This window comes from Ammospiza caudacuta, chromosome 2 (genome assembly GCF_027887145.1).
Source record: "Ammospiza caudacuta isolate bAmmCau1 chromosome 2, bAmmCau1.pri, whole genome shotgun sequence".
Lineage (NCBI taxonomy): Eukaryota > Metazoa > Chordata > Aves > Passeriformes > Passerellidae > Ammospiza > Ammospiza caudacuta.
In genome coordinates this window covers 90,101,412-90,123,146 of record NC_080594.1, presented here as the reverse complement: position 1 = coordinate 90,123,146, position 21,735 = coordinate 90,101,412, and the positions used below count along the sequence as shown (strand labels likewise).

The 21,735-nt window shown below is 35.8% G+C and overlaps 1 protein-coding gene across 4 annotated transcripts in view; it reads left to right on the top strand.

Moving 5' to 3' along the window:
• The window catches only part of REV1 (REV1 DNA directed polymerase), a 54,692-nt gene that overhangs the window by 25,471 nt on the left and 7,486 nt on the right, over nt 1-21,735 (top strand). For 3 of the 4 annotated variants that reach the window (XM_058824691.1, XM_058824692.1, XM_058824693.1), the window contains 12 exons: nt 1,376-1,483; nt 2,994-3,110; nt 7,754-7,883; nt 8,839-8,967; nt 9,627-9,781; nt 10,695-10,814; nt 12,241-12,461; nt 13,415-13,587; nt 16,280-16,382; nt 17,923-18,079; nt 18,460-18,662; nt 20,436-20,669. In XM_058824691.1, the coding sequence (XP_058680674.1) occupies nt 1,376-1,483; nt 2,994-3,110; nt 7,754-7,883; nt 8,839-8,967; nt 9,627-9,781; nt 10,695-10,814; nt 12,241-12,461; nt 13,415-13,587; nt 16,280-16,382; nt 17,923-18,079; nt 18,460-18,662; nt 20,436-20,669 (1,850 nt within the window). Of the gene's footprint in view, nt 1-1,375; nt 1,484-2,993; nt 3,111-6,015; nt 6,292-7,753; nt 7,884-8,838; nt 8,968-9,626; nt 9,782-10,694; nt 10,815-12,240; nt 12,462-13,414; nt 13,588-16,279; nt 16,383-17,922; nt 18,080-18,459; nt 18,663-20,435; nt 20,670-21,735 lie in introns of those variants that run through there. The other variant, XM_058824695.1, reaches the window with a different exon arrangement.

Genomic DNA, 21,735 nt, shown 5'->3' with positions numbered 1-21,735 from the left:
AGTTAAAATCTAAATTTTTTTTGTTAGTTAGAGTTTTATATAGCTCTGTGTCTGTTAAAGTGGGTAGTAGTGTCATAAGAGACTTTTAAACCTGGCGTGAAGAGAAGTATTTAATGTCATTGCATCAAGGGCCAAAGTGAAAAAATGTAGAATTCATTAGAGTCAAAATGTTACAGATAAAATATTTTGCATCTTTAGAATCTCTGGTTTACACTCTTCTTAAATTAAAAGGTTAGCTCTGTACCTTTAAAGAGATTCTGAGTCCTGTGCTGTAAAATTATTCACTTGTAATCATATGAAAATATGCTTGAAATAGAAGAAATTGCCACATCAAAAAAATTGTTAGATAATAAATTTACTGATTCTGTCTTTGTGCTAGGACACCATACTTACCAAACATGTTAGCTTATGAACTACTTAATGTGTATTTTTTAAATCAAAATGTGGTATAAGCTAATATATTTATATTTTCCCTTTGATTTGGCCTAGAGTATTCAAATAGTTAATGCCTGTGATTCAGTTGACAAGTAGCAGCTCCTTAACTTGATCACTTGATTTGTAAATACACCCATTATAAGACAGTCCTTATTTTTCAAATTAGTTCAAAATGTAAATTATTAAAATCAAGAGGATATTTTTCTGATTATTTAGTTAATTAATTCAGATGTTAAGTGGAACAGTTCACTTGATGTATTTTAAAGTGTTTTTTCACTGTTACACTTTATGCGTTGTTCAAATTAATTTTTTTTGTTAGATATTGCCACCTTTGGTAGGTCAGCAACACAGCCATGCAGACTTGAACTTGTAGAAAGCATTTCCAGTGTTTTAGGCATGTACCATTTTCAGTGAGGAGTTACCTGCTCATCTTTGCTGAGTGTTTGCATGCGTCCAAGTACAGCAGTGACAAAATCTGCTTGCATGGGACTTTCAAAACTAATTGTGGTGTGTTTCATGAAGAATAATGGTAGCTCGTAGTGCAGCTAAACTTACATTTTTATGTTTTGAAGCAGTCTTCTGATTGATGAACAAAAAGGAGTACAATTCTCTTCTGATGTGGTGTTAACGTAGCACAAGTAAGATCCAGTGCCAGCAACATGCATTATCTCCTTGGATTCGGGGAACCTTGTTAGGGTAAAAGGTGTTAATTATAAGAAAATAAAAACCAGAAACTCTAAGTTAATTTATTGTTTAGGTTGTTTGTCTACTGCTTATATTTACCCTTCTCAGATTAAATACCTTCTTGATGAGAGGAAAGAAAAATATTTATGGTTTAGAGGTGATAAAAACTTGATAATAGACCTTGATGAGTGCTGTGAGTAGTACTGAAGTGTGTAAATTAGGGTTCAAGTTTTCTGTTGGTGTATCTTCATACTAGGTAATGTGTCTGTTGCGAGCTCAGCCAAGCCACAGAGCTGTATAATGCACGTGGATATGGATTGCTTCTTTGTGTCTGTGGCTATCCGAAATAGACCAGATCTCAAAGGTCAGTATTTTAACTCTGTGTGTTACAGTTTACTCAGTTAAGCCTTTAAAAAATCCAACTTGCACAATTATAAAATTAATCTGGCATATTAATCTTTTTTCTTGCATCTTCAGTAGTTAGACCATGCAACTTTCATATTCCTGTTTATTTTCTCACAATCCAAAAGCAAGTGGAAGAGAGAACTGGAATTCTCCTTGCTATCTCCTTTCAGTATCTAAAGTAAGAAGAGAGAAGTTAAATCTGTAGTAACTATTCTCTGTGACATTGTACATAAACTTACTCAGATTTTAATCTACCATATTAGAAATTGGAAATCAAATTTCAATTATACTAAAAAGTGGCATATGGGCACTGTCTATTAAAAGAAAGAGAGATAAATTTAAGAAAATAGGATAGCCTAATATTCTTCCTGAAGTAGTTTAAGCTGCTTTGTTTAACTAGAAAAGTCAAAAGGTCAAGGTTGAGAATTGTCTCTACCTGATGCATATTTTTCAAGAGAAGTTTGCTTCTCCTTTCCTTTCTTCTCTAAGCTATTACACATGAGATATTATAGGACCTGGAGGATTCAGGAGCAATTCAGTTGGCATTTAGAAGTCTGAGTTGTGTGATCATCCTTAAGACACAGGGAGTTAGTGGAGCACCATAGCAAACTTTGGTGGGTTTGTTTTCTCAAGTGTACTGTTCAAAGTGGAGATTCTAGTTCTGTGCAAACGCTGAGCTTCAGGGGTGCATGAGTTTGAGGACTTGTTGCAGTGGAGACCATCTCACATTCCCAACTATCACAGACCTTAGGAAAAGAGTAAAATGCATATGTGGTTCCATTGCTCTCTTCTGTCCAAAGGCAGGAGCAGCTGTATCAAAGGTTCTTCTGCTGTGTTTGGTTCTCTAAAACTTGATTTCCTGCCCAGTTTCAAATTGCATTACTGGAACATAAAGAATGTGGGACTTTTCTGCAAATACATTTTCTGTTCCACAAAAGTTTGCCAGACTTTTCAGTGCATAAATTAGCTTGCTTTGGAAACACTATGGAGGTGTTGATAATGCAGAAAAGTCAAAAGTTTACTAAAAATTTTGGTTTGCACAGTTAAACTAAGTGGAACTAAGTGTTTTGGCATGTGTATATTTTTCTGATTTACTTAAGCTAATAAACATGTTGAAGTATTTATAATCAGACCAGTGTTTGCTGTATCTTAAACTAATTAATCATTAGGTTATTGGTGACATTTCACAGCTTCCATTTATATTTGTTATTAAAGACAAACTAGTATTAGCTGTATTTTCACTTGGGAAAACTTTTCTTCTTTACATGTGACTGCAATTAACACAGATTCATTGTCACAATTCCGAGGCCATTTCATAGCTGTTCCTTCTGCCTTGATAGCACTTAAGCTTGAAAGAAATTACAGAAAGTAAATTAAAAGTCCATATGATCTTATCTTAATTGTGCTTTTATTAAAATGTAAGCTGTTATAGGTATTGACCTATAAGTATATGCATTTTTTCTCCACAGGAAAGCCAGTAGCTGTTACTAGTAACAGAGGTACAGGGAAGGCACTGCTGCGCCCTGGTGCAAACCCCCAGCTTGAACAGCAATATTACCAGAAAAAGCTATTGAATGGCAAAGCAGGTACAGATAAGTCTGTCTGTATGTATGTTTTAAATTGTTGTTATGAAAGACTTTTGCTTTAAAATTATTCAGAAAGTGTACCATGGATAAATTTATTTCTTTCATGTGGGAGATTTCAGAAAAGAAATACCTTTGAACAACACAGTGCTCTGTGGCCTCAGTAATAGCAGGACACTGTCGCTTCTTGTTAGTTAGTCTTGCTCAGGATGGGTAAATTACTTTAGAGTAATTTTAGGTTTTACTCACTTTTTTGAGGTTGAATATAAGATAGAATGCTGGTAGTTATTTAAAATGAAAAATAAATACAGGTTGTCCAGGATCACTTTTTTCTCAGAAAGTCAAGTATAGTAAAGAAGGTGTAAAATAACTTTTAAAGTCTACTACAGAGGCTTTTTCTGTAAACGTAGCGACAGTAGCACATGGCCAGTGAGAAACTGATTGTTTGAAGTTGGCTTTTGAGTTGCACATGTAGCATATCTGTGTACAATGAGTTAATTTAGGTGGTCCATAGAGCATTTTAGGTCTCCGGAATGTCTGTGCAATTTACATGAATTCTGTTTGTTCAATATTTTGTTTTTTGAAAACCAAGTTGTCTGTTGTAGTTTGAGAATTCCATACTTGCCTGCAGTAATTTAGAAATGTGTAACTTTGTGTCCTCAGGTAGTAGCGTACTAATATAAACCAAAGTTGTATTAATAGGTTTTATTATACTGCCTGAACTGTATTTAGTATGAGAAAGTATATTGCTAAACACTGGCAACTTAAGTGGCCAGTACCAGTCTTATTTAATCATCTAGAAGCGTAGTTCTTGCCACACAGTTGGTAAAAAGTGCATATACAAGGGGTAGCTGCTATTTGAGTTTGGTTTAGACTTGGAAGTTGAGTTTCTCCTTTGCCCTTTTGTGTATGCAGTTTTTACCAAATTTGTGGTACTAAGTACTGTTGTTATAAAGTTTACATCTCAGTGTTTTATTTTGATGAGACAAAATGGGGCAAAAGACAGGTTGTTCTTCCATGGTTGTTTATAAAACATTAGTACTTTGGATATTGGCAGGTTGTTGGGCGTTTTTGAAGACATTTATATAACCAAGGTATTACTGGAACTGATGCCATTTCATTTATCTTTTTTGCTGTAGTTTAAGAACACTTCAAAACTGAGGTAGAATATATGTCTGTGGAACCCACAAGCTTTTAAGGACTTTTCAATATGCTCCAGAGATAGCTGTAGTCTTTATGGAGTTGGATTTTCTGTAGTAGAGCTTGTGTATGAAGTATTTATGGGTAGTTCAGTTTATACAGTGACTTGTTAACTTTTATTAGAGCCTTGAACTGGATAAGGATGTGACTATACAACTGAGTGGTTTGGAGAGGTAGATGGTTGAATTACAGTTTAGCTGATAGCTAGCATGTTCTTTTGATTCACAAATTCATTAGTATCTCTTCTGCTGTATTGATTGCTTAAGTGTACAGCAGCTTTCAACCTCATTGTATAACAACCTCAGTTTCTTACTGTGGCACCTTTTTTCTGGATATCACACATTCATTTCTTTAACTTCAGCATCCAGTCTCAACTGGCTTGCATGCAGGCAGGCAGCTAGCTCTTTCTTTCTTGACACTTGGGCTGATTGTGCAGCCTATTGTTTTGGTGAAAGGATTTTTTCCAAACACTCTTTTTATAGTCTCTGTTTCATTAGCTGCTGTTCATAATATTTTTGAGTCTCTGTTTATTTTATCTCCATGTGCAATCATTTTGCCAATTAAAAAAAACCCAAACCCGTTGTTTCTGCTTGCTTTTTCTCAGGGTTTGTCTTCCTTTTGGGGTAAAGAAATTATAGTTAGTTATGGTCTTAGATGTAAAGGTGGAATTGCTGATTAGGCTTCTCAGACATCACAGTATCTTAGAAAGTGACACACTTCACAGCATGTGTTTAATTGTGCCGTGCCACAGGGAAGTACAGTGCAGTAGGCACAAGCATTACCTGCAGAAATGCTTTTACAAAAATGTCAAAAATACAGAATAGTAAATTAGGCTGTTAAAACAGACACAATGGGGACGTGTTATATAAATGAAATAGAGAGGTAGTTGGGAGGAGCTCAGAACATGAGCATATTTTTACATCCATGCTTCAACATGGAACCTACTTCAATTTTTGGTGCTTCATACTTTCCAGGCTGTTCTCTGATACTGCCTTCTCCAGATCTTGCTTATTTGACAAAAGGTTCCAAATTACAAACCAACCAAAACCACAGAAACAGAGCACCTCACCCTCTCAAAAAAAAGCCAACAAAAATATAACAAAAAAAACCCTCAAACACAAACCCCCAAATGCTTGTGAACCACTTTTGACAAAATACTGAATTCTGCTGCTTCATTTACTTCTTTTTTTTTTTTTTTTATTACTTCTTTAGTGATACTGGTTCCTGACTTTGATCTGCATTGCTAGACAAAATCTAGTGTCAACAGAATCTTCAGTCTTTTATGAAATACTTTCTTTTTCTTGTATTAATTCATCTAAAAATGCATAACTTTTAAATTTAAAAACTTGATACCCTTCTCACCCTTAATCCTCAAATTGGAGATAGGCTTTCTAGATAGTAGAAATTGCTTCTCTACATACATGCCATCTTTAACATTTCATGTTCTAAAAATAAAAGATTAACATATGTTAATCAGGATTCATAGTTTGGGGTCTCTTCCATGGCCAGGATGCCCAAGATGTGAATGTTTTCTAGACTTCCTTTCCCTCAACCCTAGAATCTCCCTTTTCATTCTAAAGAGCAGCAGATTTTAACCATCATATTAGTCACAGATTTATTCTCAGCGATTTCTTTTTCACAGACTTGGGTCCTGGCCTCTGATTTCTCCATCCGTTGCTCCACATTCACCATGTGCCTGTCTAGTTTCCCAGCTTTTGAGGAGAGGTTCTCTACCTTGCCTTCCATTGAGGACAATGTGTTCTGCATTGCCCTGAATTTCACATGAAGTGACTCCATCAACTCATGGGGGGATCTGCTCTGCTGCGATGTGGAAAAAGTCGGCGAATCCAGTGAAGATAGACAAGATGACAGCATCATCTCAGGCCAGGGCACAGGAAGGCATGGACTAAAGAAGTTGTTCTTGTCATTCTTATCTTTATTTGGGGCATAATTCTGCTCTAATTTTCAATTGCAGACATCTTAGGTAACTTACTGAGCTCATCACAAACTAAAATGTTTAAGAAATTAAAAAGTGCGCAAATTTAGCAGAAATTCTGAATAAAAGGAGTTTTCCACATGAATTAGGCTCTACCCCTGGTATCTCCACTCACTCATTACACTACTTTCTCTGGTTTGATAGCTACTCATATGTGCACATAGCACCAGGTTTCCTTTCAGTCAGATTGTTGGTGTGTAAGAAGTTAGCACTGTGAAATATAATTAGGCATTGTGGCACTCTATATTCATTGTGGGACTATAATAAAATCCCATTTATTATATTACAAAGGTGTTTGGTATTAAATGGACTACAGTAATGAAAAAGAGCTGCGTAGTGGATTTCATTTTAAATAAATAGAAGCATTTTATCTATATGATACTTTGTTGTTTTGAATCTGATGGGAGTTTGGGCAGGCATAGTAGTTTTTGCATCTAGTGATTTTTTTCAAGCTGTTTCATATTTAGAGTATAGCACATATTTCAAGGTTTGCATACTGTGAAAACCCAAATAGAACTAGAAATCTTTTGCTTGTTTCCATTATTCAGTGTCATGGAATTCTGTCTAGTACCTAGTACCCAGTGGGCCTGGAGGATCCTTTAAAGTTTATGTAAGAATATGTAGTAAAGTTTTATAGAATGAGGGAAGGTCTGTCTCATTTAAAGTGTGAGGTTGCATTACTTATAATTGTATCATTTTGATCCAAGATAGGTTTGTGGTGATACTTGAAAGAAATTGACACATCCTAATAAGTGATTATTAATAAGTAAAAGCAGAAGTTATTTCAGTTAATATCCCCATAAGAGTGTTAAAGAAAATAGAAGTTTTTAGCTAGTGTTTTTTATTTCAACTAATTATCATTCCTGGTTTTCACTTCTTAAAAATCACTTTCTGGTACCTAGACTATTAGAAAAATAGTTTCAAGTATGATATGAAGTGGATTTATATTATATTTATATTATGAAATTTCAGTGTTTTGATATCAGGGGTGCATTTTGTAAAAAGGAACATTGCTAAGTGTCTTCTTGTTTAGTTGAGCAGTTGTTAAATAATTTTTAGTGTCTTGTATTTGTTGGCAGGATGTGGTTCTAACATTTAGCCAGGTGTGTTTGATCATTGTTATGGTCAGTAAAGCTAAGATCATTCTTATTTTACGGTATAGTATATGTAGTCACCAATGAGCTGCTGTCTAGTAATTTTGGGGGAAACACCATTTTTCTATTAATATTCTTCTCAGTAGTATATGCAGACCTATCCAGAGAGGCAATACTGGGGAAGGGGTCTGGATTTTTTTCTGGACCACAATATGTATCAATATTATTAAGAACGTCTTTGTCAAAAGATAAAAGTATAGAAATTGTATAAAATAAAATCCATAATTTTTATTTTATTGGCATTCATTCTGTTGAACTCTTAGGAAGAATAACGTGGACAATTTTTTTTTTAACAGAAATTAGAGTACCTGATCACTTGGACTCATCAGTCTGGGAGCGTACGGATTCCACACATGCAAACGGAGCTGACTCTGATCTCACTGTCCTGTCCATGGCTGAAATAGCTTCTTGTAGTTATGAAGCCAGGTAGGTATAAGTTACCCAGTAGTCTGCTTGAAAATCCCATACAGACAGGCATAAGATGTCCAAAAATAGGAGTTATTAGTGTCTTTCAGTTTATCTAGAGAAAAAGTTTCTGTTCAAAAGTTGGAATTATATAGGTTGTTAGAATTTAACAGAAACTCTTCCCTTTGGATGCTGCTGCTTGGTAGGTGCTGCTCAGTAGCTCTCAACCCCTCCTATGTATAAGTTGAAATAAAGCCTGTGAAGAAAAACCTTGTGCCTTTCACTGTGATGCTCTTGAATTCGTGTTATCATCATGTCTTTGTATCAAAGTTGCAGTATTCTGTAGAACTAATAACACATTCAGAAGGTTTTATTTCAAACCAAAAGTGTGACTATTAAAACCCTTTTTGGAAAGACTCTGCTGACCATCTCCAATGACCTAACTTAGAAAGGTTTAGAGTATGAAACAACTTTTATCAATATAAGCACAGTGTCCAGAATACAGGGGGTTTTTCCTGATGGAAATAATACTCCAGAAATTATTCCTTGGTTGGAAGCTTTCTTAGGCTTGCTGGGATAGACAGGCTTCTATTTGTATCTCAGACTTTGTTAGCAGGAGCCTAATTATGTAGGCTTGCACCTTGGAATAGAAGATCTCTCTGCCTTAGTCACTGTGGTATATGTGTGGTTTTAATTGGAAGCAGAAGATAGCAAGTGTGCTTTCTGGAACCTTTGTCTTTAGCAGTTTCTTAAAGGCAAATTTCTCATGCTCCATGGCTTAATAATAATACACAACTAATTCAAATACTCTAGTTGCAGTTATTTTTTTAACTTTTTAAATTTCTACCTGTTGACTGAGTTCTTATTTCCATTTTTGTTGGGAAAGATAAATAATTAAATTGAAAGTATTCCTAGTTAATTTGTGGAAAAGTTTGCACTGTGTTTACTTGGGATTTATTCTATTATTTAATTTTAGGCAAGTTGGCATAAAGAATGGAATGTTTTTTGGCCAAGCAAAAAAGTTGTGTCCAAATCTTCAAGCAGTTTCATATGATTTTGATGCATACAAAGAAGTTGCACGGACAGTATATGAAATACTAGCAAGGTAATGTTTGCATGATCTTCATGATAAGGTTATCAAACATAATTTGTTTGCCACTGCTGGCTGCTATTATTCATTTTGTATTTTCATCTCCCCCTCTTCAGCTTCAGTGAAGCTATTCCTGTTTGAGGTCTTCCTTTGTAGTATTTTTGTTACTTTGAGCACCATGCTTCTGAGCCTTCTTTTATCCTGAAGCCACGTGCTATAAACAATCAACATCTGACTTCCAAATGAGTCACTGTTAATTTTTTTTACGGATTCACATAGTGAGAAGCAGATCCCTGCTTAGAAGGGAGATCCTTCCAAGAGATGTTTTTTGAGTAATTGAAGAATGGATTATTAGAGTAACATCTATTAGAAACTGCTTTCTGGTTTAAAATGCACTTGAAATAAAACTGGAAATTTGTTATTGTGAATGAAAAACAATTATTCCACTCCCTCTCCAGCTGTTCCATTAAAATCAGGATGCATATTCAAATTAGTCTTACATTAGTAATATTACTGTAATTTGCTGTTTTAGCATTTTTAGTATCTAAGTGATGTGTGATACAAAATAGGCCGGGAAATGCCGCCCCAAAAAGAAGACTTTATTTGCTACATATTTGTTTTAACAGATGGTGAGCTGTTGCTGGTGTTTCACCTGCTTTACTTTGTGTTGATAGCTATACCCATAACATCGAAGCAGTCAGTTGTGATGAAGCACTAGTAGATATCACTGAAATCCTCACAGAGACCAGACTGACTCCTGATGAATTTGCAAACGCTATCCGCACTGAAATCAAAGACCAAACTAAATGCACAGCTTCTGTTGGGATGGGTAAGTAACTTCATTTCTGTCTACAAGCAGAGGCTGCTTTTGTTAATGGATCAAAGCTGTCTAAGTTTGCTGAAACTTCTAAGTGTTTGTGGAATATTTTACCATTTACGTTAAATTAGTGTGAATAAAAATGCAAGAAAATTTTCATAACTGCAAAGTTGTAAGCAAAAATGTATAAAATTTCCATAACAGAGATCACAGGATATTCTGAATTGGAAGGCACCAGCAAGGATCATCAAATCCAACTTTTAAGTCAACAGCCCATCCAGCTGTCACTTCTTTATCTGAACACTATGCTAAAATTCCACTCTTGCATTCATTTTTATGAAGTACTTCCAGTAAAATAGAAAAGTTTCCAGTAAATAGAAAAAGGACACAGATTGTGTTCCTTAATGGAGATAGCAGCAAGAGTTTACAGGGTGACATGATCTTGCATAGTTCTTAGAAGATATTGAGGGCAAAGATTTGTGATTTGTTGTAGGTATTGTATATTAAATCACACATCTGAAAATACTTTGATTTGTTTCTTCTTGGCTTGTTCCTTTCCCCTTTCTTTTTGTTCCTAATTAATTGTAGAGTTGAGTATCTGTACATACTTGTACTGAGTGTCTATAAGTGTATGAAATCCGCTTGTGAGACAAGCTGACTTCATGACTCCAAGGAGAATTCTTCCCTTATTACCTTTGCAATTGCAGTTAGCACTACAGTTTCACTGCTGTTATAGTAAATAAGTGCTGGCTGGTAATTTGAACGTAGACACTGCAAATATATATGCATAGATTTCATTAAATTCTTGGTAAAAGTTAAAGAATCTGACCGTACTTTCTGCATTTTTTTTTCTTAAGTGTTGAACTGTGGTATTCTACTTGAGGAGAAGTTACCACAGACATGCTTTAATTTGTTGTTTTTACAGGTTCCAATATTCTGCTGGCCAGAATGGCAACTCGAAAAGCAAAACCAGATGGACAGTATCACTTAAAACCTGAAGAAGTGGATGATTTTATCAGAGGGCAACTTGTTACCAGTCTTCCAGGTACTCCTGTCTTCTAGAGGGCATTTTACTTCCTGATATTAAACCAGTTTCAGCTACAAATTTGCTTTCTAGATCAGACAGGATTAGCTGCTATTCCATGTTTATGATCCAAACATGTTTATGATCCAAAATGTGATAGACAGTAAAGGCATATGGCATCCATCTGTATTGAAAACAGGCTTTATTATATTTTTTATTGTTCCAGGAGAATACTTTAAAGGTTTGTAACATAAGCATTTCCTGGCATGTAACTGTATATTGTTACTTAGTACAAATGGTTAGTGTACTGTGACACAGGCAGGGTGCAAGAAGTGCTGAGTAAGCCCTCATTTATGCTTCCAGTGATCAGCTGACTTCAGCCTGCATGTATAAACATACATTCAGTGTTAGATATAAAAAATAGTATCTTTGTCTGTTGAAGATCAAAAAAGGAGGGAGGGGCAGTAAAAACAGGCAGCCATAGACACTGAAATATAAGAGTGGTAGAAATAGCATCCATAGACAGGTGCAGGTTTGCCAGAAATTCTCATTATGTAACCCTTAGTGGTCAAACACTATTTACAGCACAGCTCTGCTGTAATTTGTCTTTGGCATAACTTACAGGAGATATTTTTCCTCCACAATATTACTCATGTAGTACTGTGCTTTGACTTTAACGTTTTAAAGTTTTCAGAATTCACTTGCATGTTCATAGTAAAAGCATTGTAGTGTTTGTGTTAGTAATACCCCCTCAACAGAGAAACATTATCAGGAATAGAATCTGATTACCTAAGATTTCCAATTTTTGCTGACTTTGGTGGTGTGAACTCATAGGATTAATATTTTCTGGAAGTAACAGGCCACCTCTCCAAAACCCAGAAATATACTTCAGTTTATCACACTTACATATGAGCCGTTGCCATGGATACCTACAATTTCCAGTGCTTGGTAATTCAAAGCACAAGTGATACAGGTATGCTATCACTTCTACCTGAAATATTATTTTTCTACCTAGGAAGCAGTGTAACAATGGTCAAAATATTTGTTGGTTTTCATTTAGATTAGATCACATGTACATGAGGGGAAAACATATTACTTGTTGGACACTTGTTTTGGACTGAGTTGTTGGGGGGATTCAGAATTATATAATCTGTAACAGGCAGACAGTTTCCAAGCAGGATTCATTCATATTTTACCCAAAAATAAACAAACATGCTGTAGTGTGACATCTTAAACAAAATATGTGAAACAGATTAAAGATACACTGGTGGTGGCAGCAAAAGTTTCCATTTAAACCATGTTTTATGTAGCAGAATTTATTTTACATATATTTATTTGTTACTTTGATAAGACTTAATATAGGTTTAAAAATAAGAATTTTATGTAATCAGTACCTAACTGGCTTTGCATTGTATGAAGTTAACAGAACTAATTGCTTTGTTGTTAGGAGTTGGCAGGACAATGGAATCTAAGCTGGCTTCTTTGGGAATTAAAACCTGTGGAGATCTGCAGTGTGCTTCAATGTCAAAACTACAAAAAGAATTTGGTCCAAAAACAGGACAAATGCTTTACAGATTTTGTCGCGGTTTGGATGACCGACCTGTTCGTACAGAAAAAGAAAGAAAATCTGTTTCAGCAGAAATCAACTATGGAATAAGGTTTACACAGGTAAATTAAATTTGCTTCTTTTTTCCAGTGACTTCTTTCAGCTGTAGAACAATCTTCTCATATTCTGATTATTTTCACTTACACTTTGATCTGTTAGAGCACCATCTTAGCCACGAAATAGAAATGAGGAAAATGAAGAAGTAGGAGACCAAACGATAAAATGGGAGGAGAGACTGCAAAAGTATTGGATTGAAAAGAAGCTTGCTCAAAATTAGCTGGCTATTCTGCATTCGTTATACAAGTCTGGTACAGAAAAAGAGAACTGCAGTAGGTTTGTCAGCACCTAGCATTCTCTTTCATTTAAATGCTGATTATTCAAAGATGCCAGTGCCTGAAACTATCACCAGCTGCTCCCGTGCAAAATTTCTATGAGATTTTTTTTGCAATTACTTTTTATTTTGGGGGGGGGAGCGTTATTAACAAAATTATTACTCAGCACTTAAGTGTTTATAGAAATGATAGGGAAAAAAAGGAGTTTGAGAGAAGTTTGACAGTGTTGTGTAGTCCAGACCTTTGCTCAAAGCAGGGGAAGCTAATAAATCAGATCAGCTGCTCAGCACTTTGTCCAGTCTGGCATCAGAAATCTCCAGGAATGAAGACTGCAAACTTCTCTGAGCAACATGTTCCACTGCTTGACTTTCCTCATGGTGAAAAAGATTTTAAATCCTGTGCTCTTCATGTTCTAGGTTTGTGCTTAGACTTGAAATTCTATGTTGGGGTTTCTACATACATTTTTAAAAGACTTTTTTCCACATTAGGACAGGAATCTACCATTTTGCCTAAATTAAGTGACCTACAGTGAAAACAAACCACTTGAAGTTAAATGAGACAGTTGCTTGTGAGTCAGCTTTCTCTTTTCAGTTTGCACAATCTGGATTGTATTAACACTTAATGGTTTACTTCCAGAATTTGAAAAGTAGTAATTATCTAAACAGGTTGTTTTTCCCCTTCAGCCTAAGGAAGCAGAAGCTTTCCTTCTGAGCCTCTCAGAAGAAATCCAGCGTAGACTTGAAGCTGCTGGTATGAAGGGCAAACGATTGACCCTTAAAATTATGGTCAGAAAGGCTGGAGCACCTGTAGAGCCTGCAAAGTATGGAGGCCATGGAATCTGTGATAATATTGCCAGGTAAGTACTAGGCATGAGCACACTTCTGCGGGATCTAAAATTTATAGGAAGACAAGACAGAAATTTCCAAGTGCCTGGTACTTCTTTGTCTATGTATAAAACTTGCACCAAAATAAGTAGAGTATTATTATCAAAACTCTTATGTGTTTGGGTTGTACATTTGATTTGTACATTTGTGGTGGTTATTAGTAATACATATATGCTTATGTGTTGTTGGTGTACCTTTCTCCAGCTTGCACAGTATTGGAGATGAGAGTTCTCTTAGAGTATTTGAAGAAGACATATTTATGTTCTGCACTGTGGCACACATGCAGCAGCATTGATTTATTTCTGTAACCAGCCTCCTATTACTTTGTTACTCCAATTCTTTGTTCCTTATTGATAAACTGGATGATGTTGACTAAATGTTTTTTAATCTGAATATTATTTATGTACTTGCATGCTAAAAACACAGGGATATAATCTTCAGGCACTTCTTTATCAAAGCAGTTGTTCTTCAGTACAGGATGATCCTGGCTTTTGAGAGATGAGAGGTCTTTCTACTTTTCCTTCCATCTCAGGTGTTTGTAACAGACTAATCCCTCCTGAACTGGAGGGTCATTTGGTGAGTGTTGCTGGTAACAAAAGAGGTGCTGGAGTTCACAGATCAGAGAATATGCTGAGTTGGAAAGGACCCACAGGGATCAAGTCCAGGTGCTGGCCCTGCATAGCACCAGCCATGTGCCCAGGAGTTCTTTCAGGGTTAGAGTTCAGTAGTAAGACTTGCATGCATAGAGCCTGTCATGCTTGTGGTCTTGTTACATAGAATTCAGCACTAATAAAAGCTGAAACGACAAAATTCATGTTTCACTGTAAGAAGCTTGTCGCTTTCTAGAATTGGTATATATAGCAAGAAGAAAATCCCTCAGTCTATACTCTTGTCTTCTGGCTATCCTGCATTCTTTGACCTGAAGATTTATTCTTAACAGCCTAAGAACATATCTTAGTATCGAATGTGTATTGAGATAGAGCTTTATTCCTCCCATATTTTAGCTATTGTCAGAATGCTTTTTTGTGAACATATCAGTGCTTTGGACCCCTTTTCTGTGGTCAGGCATAGTAATGTACATATGCCCTGAAATTTCCCTAATTCATGAAGTCTTCAGTAAGGTCAGGGGGCATCCAAGAATGGAAAATTGTTCCCACATTGCTAAAGCGGTTCAGATGCCAGGGTTTTGTTTGGTGGTGTCTCTGTTTCTGCTTCTGGCTTTCCAGTGACCTTGTCAACCCCAGTCAATCCAGGTTATGCTGTAGGTGGTGTGTTTTTGTCTTTGTTAGAGCATTTCTATTCAGCCCAGTAAAAAGCTTTTTAGCAGTGGAAGGGTGAACTCCAAAAGTTCAGTCCAAGCAAATGGATTAGAATCTCAGTGTGGTGTTCCCCCAAGTGACCAGTTTCTCTCTTCAGGTTTAGATTTTTTTCTGTAGCTATAGCTCACAACTCATTTCTTGCTCCTTTACATCACAGTTGAATGGTTTGCTATGCTTTCTCATCCTACAGGTCAAGATCCCCTAGGATGATAACCATAGTACTACAAAGGATTCAGACTTGCAGACACACTTAAAATCAAACTCAGCTTTTGAGATTAAATGGTATTTTTACTGCATCTCTGAAACCCAGTCACGATAATAGTTCAGGACAGACCTTTTTAAAATGTTTTTCTGAAATGTTGTGTTCCTTTAGTGACATTGATCTCCTTTTTCTTAAGAATACTAACATGTAAAGCTTAAGTAGATCTTCATATTGTTCACAGTCTGAGCACTTGGCTGTTCATGGTGGTTTCTGACAGATTCAAAAGCAGAGTAACACCATCAAAGTATTTAGTAGGCTGTCAGGATGGCACCCTGTCAAAACACCAAACTTCATTTTCATTTCACCCGCTCTATCAGAGCTAAAACTGTGTCAGTTTTTTCAGTGAGAAGACTTTACATCACTCACATGCATTTCATGAGCCACTTGAAATTTTGTCAAAGGTTAGGCCATTGGAGAATCCAGAGCTATCCAAGCACTGCTGCTGCCCTGCCATACTCTCAAATGGTAATCTGTAAAACTCACAGCCACATTGTTTTGTGAGTCTGTTGCAAAAAATTGCCCATAGCTTAAGATAATTTGGAATGCTTTTTCAACTTAATTGCATTAATTTGAATTCCTTGTTGCTTGTTGTAATCCACATGCACATGCCTACATCTGCTTCCCCTCTGAGTTCCTTTTGAAACTCTTGCTGTAGACAGTTGGCAACTGAAATAATAATGAGCAAACTTTGTGAACCAAGCTTGAGTGAAAGACAAAAATCCAGGAGTGTGTTTTTGTGCAAACTGTAAACTTCTTGTGAAAATTTGTCTGGCTTCAATTGATTGCATGTGTGTGTATATATATATATATATATATATGTACATTAAATTTGACCTTTTAATGTGCACTGAGGACATTCAGTTAATAAGTATTCTGCTTTTCTTACTTTTTGTGTAGATTATGCTTAGTTTTAACTACCTTTAAAAAGAACTCACTAAACAAATAAAAAGTGTTCAGTTTATATATGCCAAAAAATTATGATCTGTCTTCCTTTCAGGTCCTCTCTGGAATAAATATAGAATTTTTGTCTTCAGGATTTGTGAAACAGTTTCCTTTGTAACCATACTTGTTTATTCTTTTTAGGACTGTGACTCTAGACCATGCAACAGACAGTGCAAAAGTAATTGGGAAGGAAACTCTGAACATGTTTCACACAATGAAGCTGAACATATCCGATATGCGAGGGGTGAGTTCATGGGAAAAATGAAATTCATTCTCTTTATCAGCCTATTTCTGTCTTTCGTGGATTTTCAGTTCCCCATGGTAGATGATAACCAAACTGATTCAAAAGTGTAGGTAATACAAAGCTTATGCAAATTAGTGTATGCAGTTACATTTTCTAACCTTTGAAAAACATGGTTACGAAGCCATAAATGTAAAAATATTAATTTTTTTTTTGTGGTATAAATTAATGCACAACTTAAAACATCCTGAGATGATGAAGTAAGACTGTATCTTCTACAGTTTTATCAGCATGTGTAAGTTTTATTTTGTCTTGGAATTTTCTGTAAACTTTTGCCATACATTAATTGTGTAACTAATATAAACTAATATATAACTTTTTAATGCAAATCAAAGATAGAGATAAAAGGAGTTTTATTCTAGACTGCAGGTCTTAGAGCAAGAAAAGTTACCAGCCCATGTTTTGGCCTTTGTGTGAAGGTGGTTTTCTGGCTCTTTTGATTCATGGCTTATTTTAGAACTCCTGCTCCATCTCAGTGGTTTTGTCATTGAAGTGTGACCCCCACAATGCTGCTATTTTGACATCAGCCATTTGTTACAATAGAACACAGAGGATTTCTAAAACAAATCTGCATTAATTCATCATTTGGATGTGGAAGTAGGATTTTGATTCACAATGTTGCCTTGCAAAGTCAGCTCCCTGGCTTGGAGTTGAGGAAATATTTAATTTAAATGTTGTATCCCATTATTGAAACTAAGAAGGTATTAATAAACAAAATCTTTACTATGTAATTATAGAAGAAAACCTGATGGAAATACATACAGTGGCTCCTTCATGCTTTCTGAGTCCCATATACGACTTTTTCTAAGTGTCAGGTTTTCTTCTTTAAAATTATGGAGGATTGGCAATAAACTCATACACTGCACCAGTGCATTCTTATTAGTCATGTTTTGAACCACTACTGATTTGGTATTTAAAAGTTAAATGAAAATCTAGGATGTCTTGAAAAATGAGGAACACCTCATCTAAAAAAGACTACTTCTACCAAAGTACTTTCATCCATTGAGACTTTGCAAAAACAATGTTTACAAGTGAAACAATAGGATTTTTCTCATTTGTAGACTGAAGTGTTGCATTTAGTATAGATTGTCCTTGGGGAAAAGCATTGCTGTGTAGCCAGATTTAATACTAACCACATTCTTGTCAGTATTTCTGTATTTGTTAATATCTAAGAAATTTCATAAAAAACACATTGATTCATGATCCTGTTGACAGCAGTTTTTATATCAGAGAAGTTCAGATGGTAGTACCTTTGTAATTTCTTAGTTGTTGGATTGTGGTGGGTAATCCTGGGATTTTTTCGGGATGTTTTTAGTGGCTGTTTATATGTATTTCAATATATTTTTGTTTGTCCTCCCCCTCTACCCACAACAGGCAGTAAATTCCAAAGAGAGGAATTTTATTATGATATAATTACATATTTTAAAATAATTTTCTTTACTTTAAACTTCATTACATGAATGAATTTATGTTTTGGATTTAGGTTGGAATTCAGGTACAGCAGCTAGTTCCCATCAGTAAAACAACTTCAGCTCACCCAACAGTACAATCTGGACATTTACCTGGTGGATCACATTCAGTTATTGATCTTTTTCACGTTCAGAAAGCAAAAAAGCACTCAGAAGAAGAACCTAAGGAAGGTCAGTAAGCTTTGCACTTGGCATGTGTGATAGTGATCAGTTCTGAAGGACCCTCACATAAATCACCTTTTGGAATACTTATTCAATATTATACCAGTGTAAATTATGCAACATAAAATTTCTGAGAGTGGAGTTTGCTGCTGCAATGAAAATGCTACTAATAAAACTTTGTATAGGATTAGTCCAATTAGAGGATTTTTTGTTAAGTTTTTTAGTTAATAGTAATAGAGGATACTTTGAAATAAAAAGTGTTATGATGGTGCTACATATTGCATGAACTCTTCAAATAATGCTAGAAAATACCTTTTACTGTGTCTTGAATCTTCAGAGTATTTTTAACTATCAGATGATCACTCTGTATTTTGTTTCCATATGTATAGTATTTGTGGCTGCTATGGACCTTGAAATATCTTCTAATTCAAGAGCTTGCACTTTCCTTCCATCTCGTGGTACCAATGTCACACCTGGTCTCAATTCTAATGCCAACAACACCGAGTTTGCTGTCAAGTGGAATGGTGTGCATTCTCCTATCAGTGTAAAATCCAGGCTCAATTTGAGTATTGAGGTTCCATCTGCTTCCCAGGTAAACCTGAGAATATGAAACATCTGCAGGATATTGTAATAACTCAGGATTGTCTGTCTTATTTGGACAGACCCAAAAGGAGCTCTTTTTAAATAAAAAGAGTTCTAGTAAAGTATAGTGCACAGTAAATAACTGTTACTGATGCAAAAATATTTTGCCTTAATAAAATAAATAATGTTGAAGTTAGGATGCACACTTAACATTTGTACAGGATACCACTATTTAGATGAGAGGAGGACAGTCTTTATTTAAGCAGAATATTTCTGTGGGATTTGGGGAATTTTTTTTAAGTGTGTTTTAACAAAGGGACAGCCTTCATTATTTCTGCCCCATATGCTGTTCAACTAGACTCTGTTAGAAGGGTCTGCTATGAGACAGCTGCACAGATTTCTGCAGGTATTTTAGATATAAGCAGACTTACTTGCTCTTCTGTAAAAGTCTGTCATTTAAGTGTCTGCCATTTAAATCTGTAAAAGCATTTCTGTAGTTTTTTTAACAGCTTTCTCAAATATTTACCCATTTTAAGAAGCAAATTATGCTTTTGGCAGGAAATGTGTTCCTATAATGCAATAGCCAAGCCAGCTCAGGATCTAAAAGTAACTTGACTGAACAAATGAGAAGCTCTGTACATTCAGATGCTGCCATAAGAGGAATATGTATAGGCAAGTGAAAAATACACTAGCTGTTCAGCAAAGCTCCTACTTTGGTGGCCTTATGGCACAATATCTTTATTTCTGCTTTTAACCATATTATAATATGGAATGTAATAAAAAATTCAGGGCTGGGAAGGAGTGGTAAGAGTTAGTGCCACACTGCTGTTTGCATACTGTACTAGGAAAGTAACAGCAATCCTGGGTATTTTACACCCAGGATTCCCAGGAAGTTATTGTAGAGTTACATATGCAGCAAATTTGGAATGAGTGAATACCAACAGAGCATGGAAGAGTAACTGAAGTGATTAATACAGACAGCTTTCATTAAAACCTCTTAGTTACCAAGCCATGTAGATTTTCATAGATATTTGTGGTTCTTCTCTGTAAATCCATAATTTCCAAATTTTCTTCTTAAAGGTGAAGATAAACACAGCTATGAAGTCTTACTCAGCAGAACTTAGAGGCAAACATTGGCATTTCTCTACATAGCTCAAGTTTTACTTGGGAGAATAATGTTGGTGTACATCTGCTTGTCAGCTGTGTTCATTCAGTCACTTGTGCAGCTGCCATTGTACACAGCAGCTCCTGGACACTGAGGGGCTGTCTCAGTTGTTTCAAGTGAATAACTGAGAGCAAGTAAAAGCTTATTTCATCATCCAGCTCTGGCAGGTCTGACAGTATGCAAGCATACATAATACCAGTAAAGTAAATCAGTGACATGCACCCTAGAACTGTATAAAGAAATAAATTAATTGCTTACTGTTGTGCTGGTCATCAGTTTAGTATTCATATCAACCTGTTGCCTGTATAATTTGAACTCAGAATTCAGACTACTTTGTCATTAGGTAGCTGGAGAGGAAACCATCTCTATGGTTTTTGGTAAGAAGACTGATCCTTGTGAAAAGATAAAACTGAGCATTCCTATTTACTGAGCTGCTTAGTCTTAAATGATATTTTACTCCTTCAGAGTGTAGCTCTCAGGTTCCTAAGGATGTTTGCATACACAGGGTAATATGTGGCAGGTTTTGTAAAATTCAGGAGCTGTATAACTAATGTTCTGACTAAAATAGCTCTGTTACCTATTCCTTAGAAAAATCTAAAAGCTTTTATGTACTTGCAGCTAGATAAGTCTGTGCTAGAAGCTCTGCCCCCTGATCTGCGAGAGCAAGTAGAGCAAATATGCACCATTCAGCAAGGAGAGAGTTGTGGAGAGAGCAAAAAAGAGCCAATAAATGGATGCAACACTGCACTTCTGTCACAACCAGTTGGAACTGTGCTTTTACAAATACCAGAGCTCCAAGAACCAAATACCAATATGGGAATCAATGTCATAGCCTTGCCAGCTTTCTCACAGGTAGGATGTTTGCATGGCATCAATAAACAATTACTTTGCATCTGTAGGAAGTTAGAAACTCTTTCTTGAGACAGCATTAACTGGAGCCTGTGACTTCCCACAATCAAACCTTCATGGTCCTTTAATGTCTTATAAAAGTCTGGTTTTAAATGTTACGTCATCTGTCAGAAACGTTGTATGGTAATACTTACTGAAGATTATAGTCATCAGTCTGCCCATGTTTTTGCTGTTGTTTAATGTCAAGACCCCCCCTTATATGGTCTGCTTTGCAATCCAGTCTGTAAATAGCTTTTTTTCTGTATTGCAGCTGAGTTATAATGAACCATAAGTTTTGAAGCAGTCCTGAAATCTGCTTAGCTAAGTCACAGGAGGCTTTAAGTGCTTGTTCTGATGGGGTGCAGCCAGCCTCTGCTAGCTTCTTCTGCAGATGTGTTTGTTTGTATCCCATTCCTGAGAGAAGGGCAGTCATGGCTAAAGGTTGTGCCTATCTCCATAGTTTTTAAATACATAGCATGTCCAGGATGAGAAAAGAACAGAGATGTTTGTCAAAATAGGAACCTGAAAGGGCAGCAGGAAGCAGTAAGGATGCTTCTAATGTTAGTGTGCTCTTCAGTCCAAGAAGCTGCTGAAAAATGTAGTTGAAAAATTAGGAAAAAAAAATTAAAAATCAAAGATTGGGTTACCCAGAGATACATTGTCTTGCATTGCACCATTTAAAATGGAGCAGTGTATTTTTTTTTCTGTTTCATTGCACCTTTGCTGTTCTCAAATGAAGTAATACCACCTAATCACATTTATAGAGATTTGTTGCTGTTTCTAATGCATAGTGTTGCTTAGCTGACAAAAAAAAAAAAAAAAACAGAGAAAATAATGTAGAAATTCCACGAAATAGTTAATGCATAATTGCTATTTTAAAAAATGTGTAGTCTATTCTTTTACTAAAATTTCCTCACCTTGATTCAAGTTCATTGGTTCAGAAACAGTTGTGTCAGTTTTTATTCCTGAACTGCAAAGTCTGGTTTCCCCTATGGATTAGTGTGCACATACTATCTCAGTTCTCTCTGCC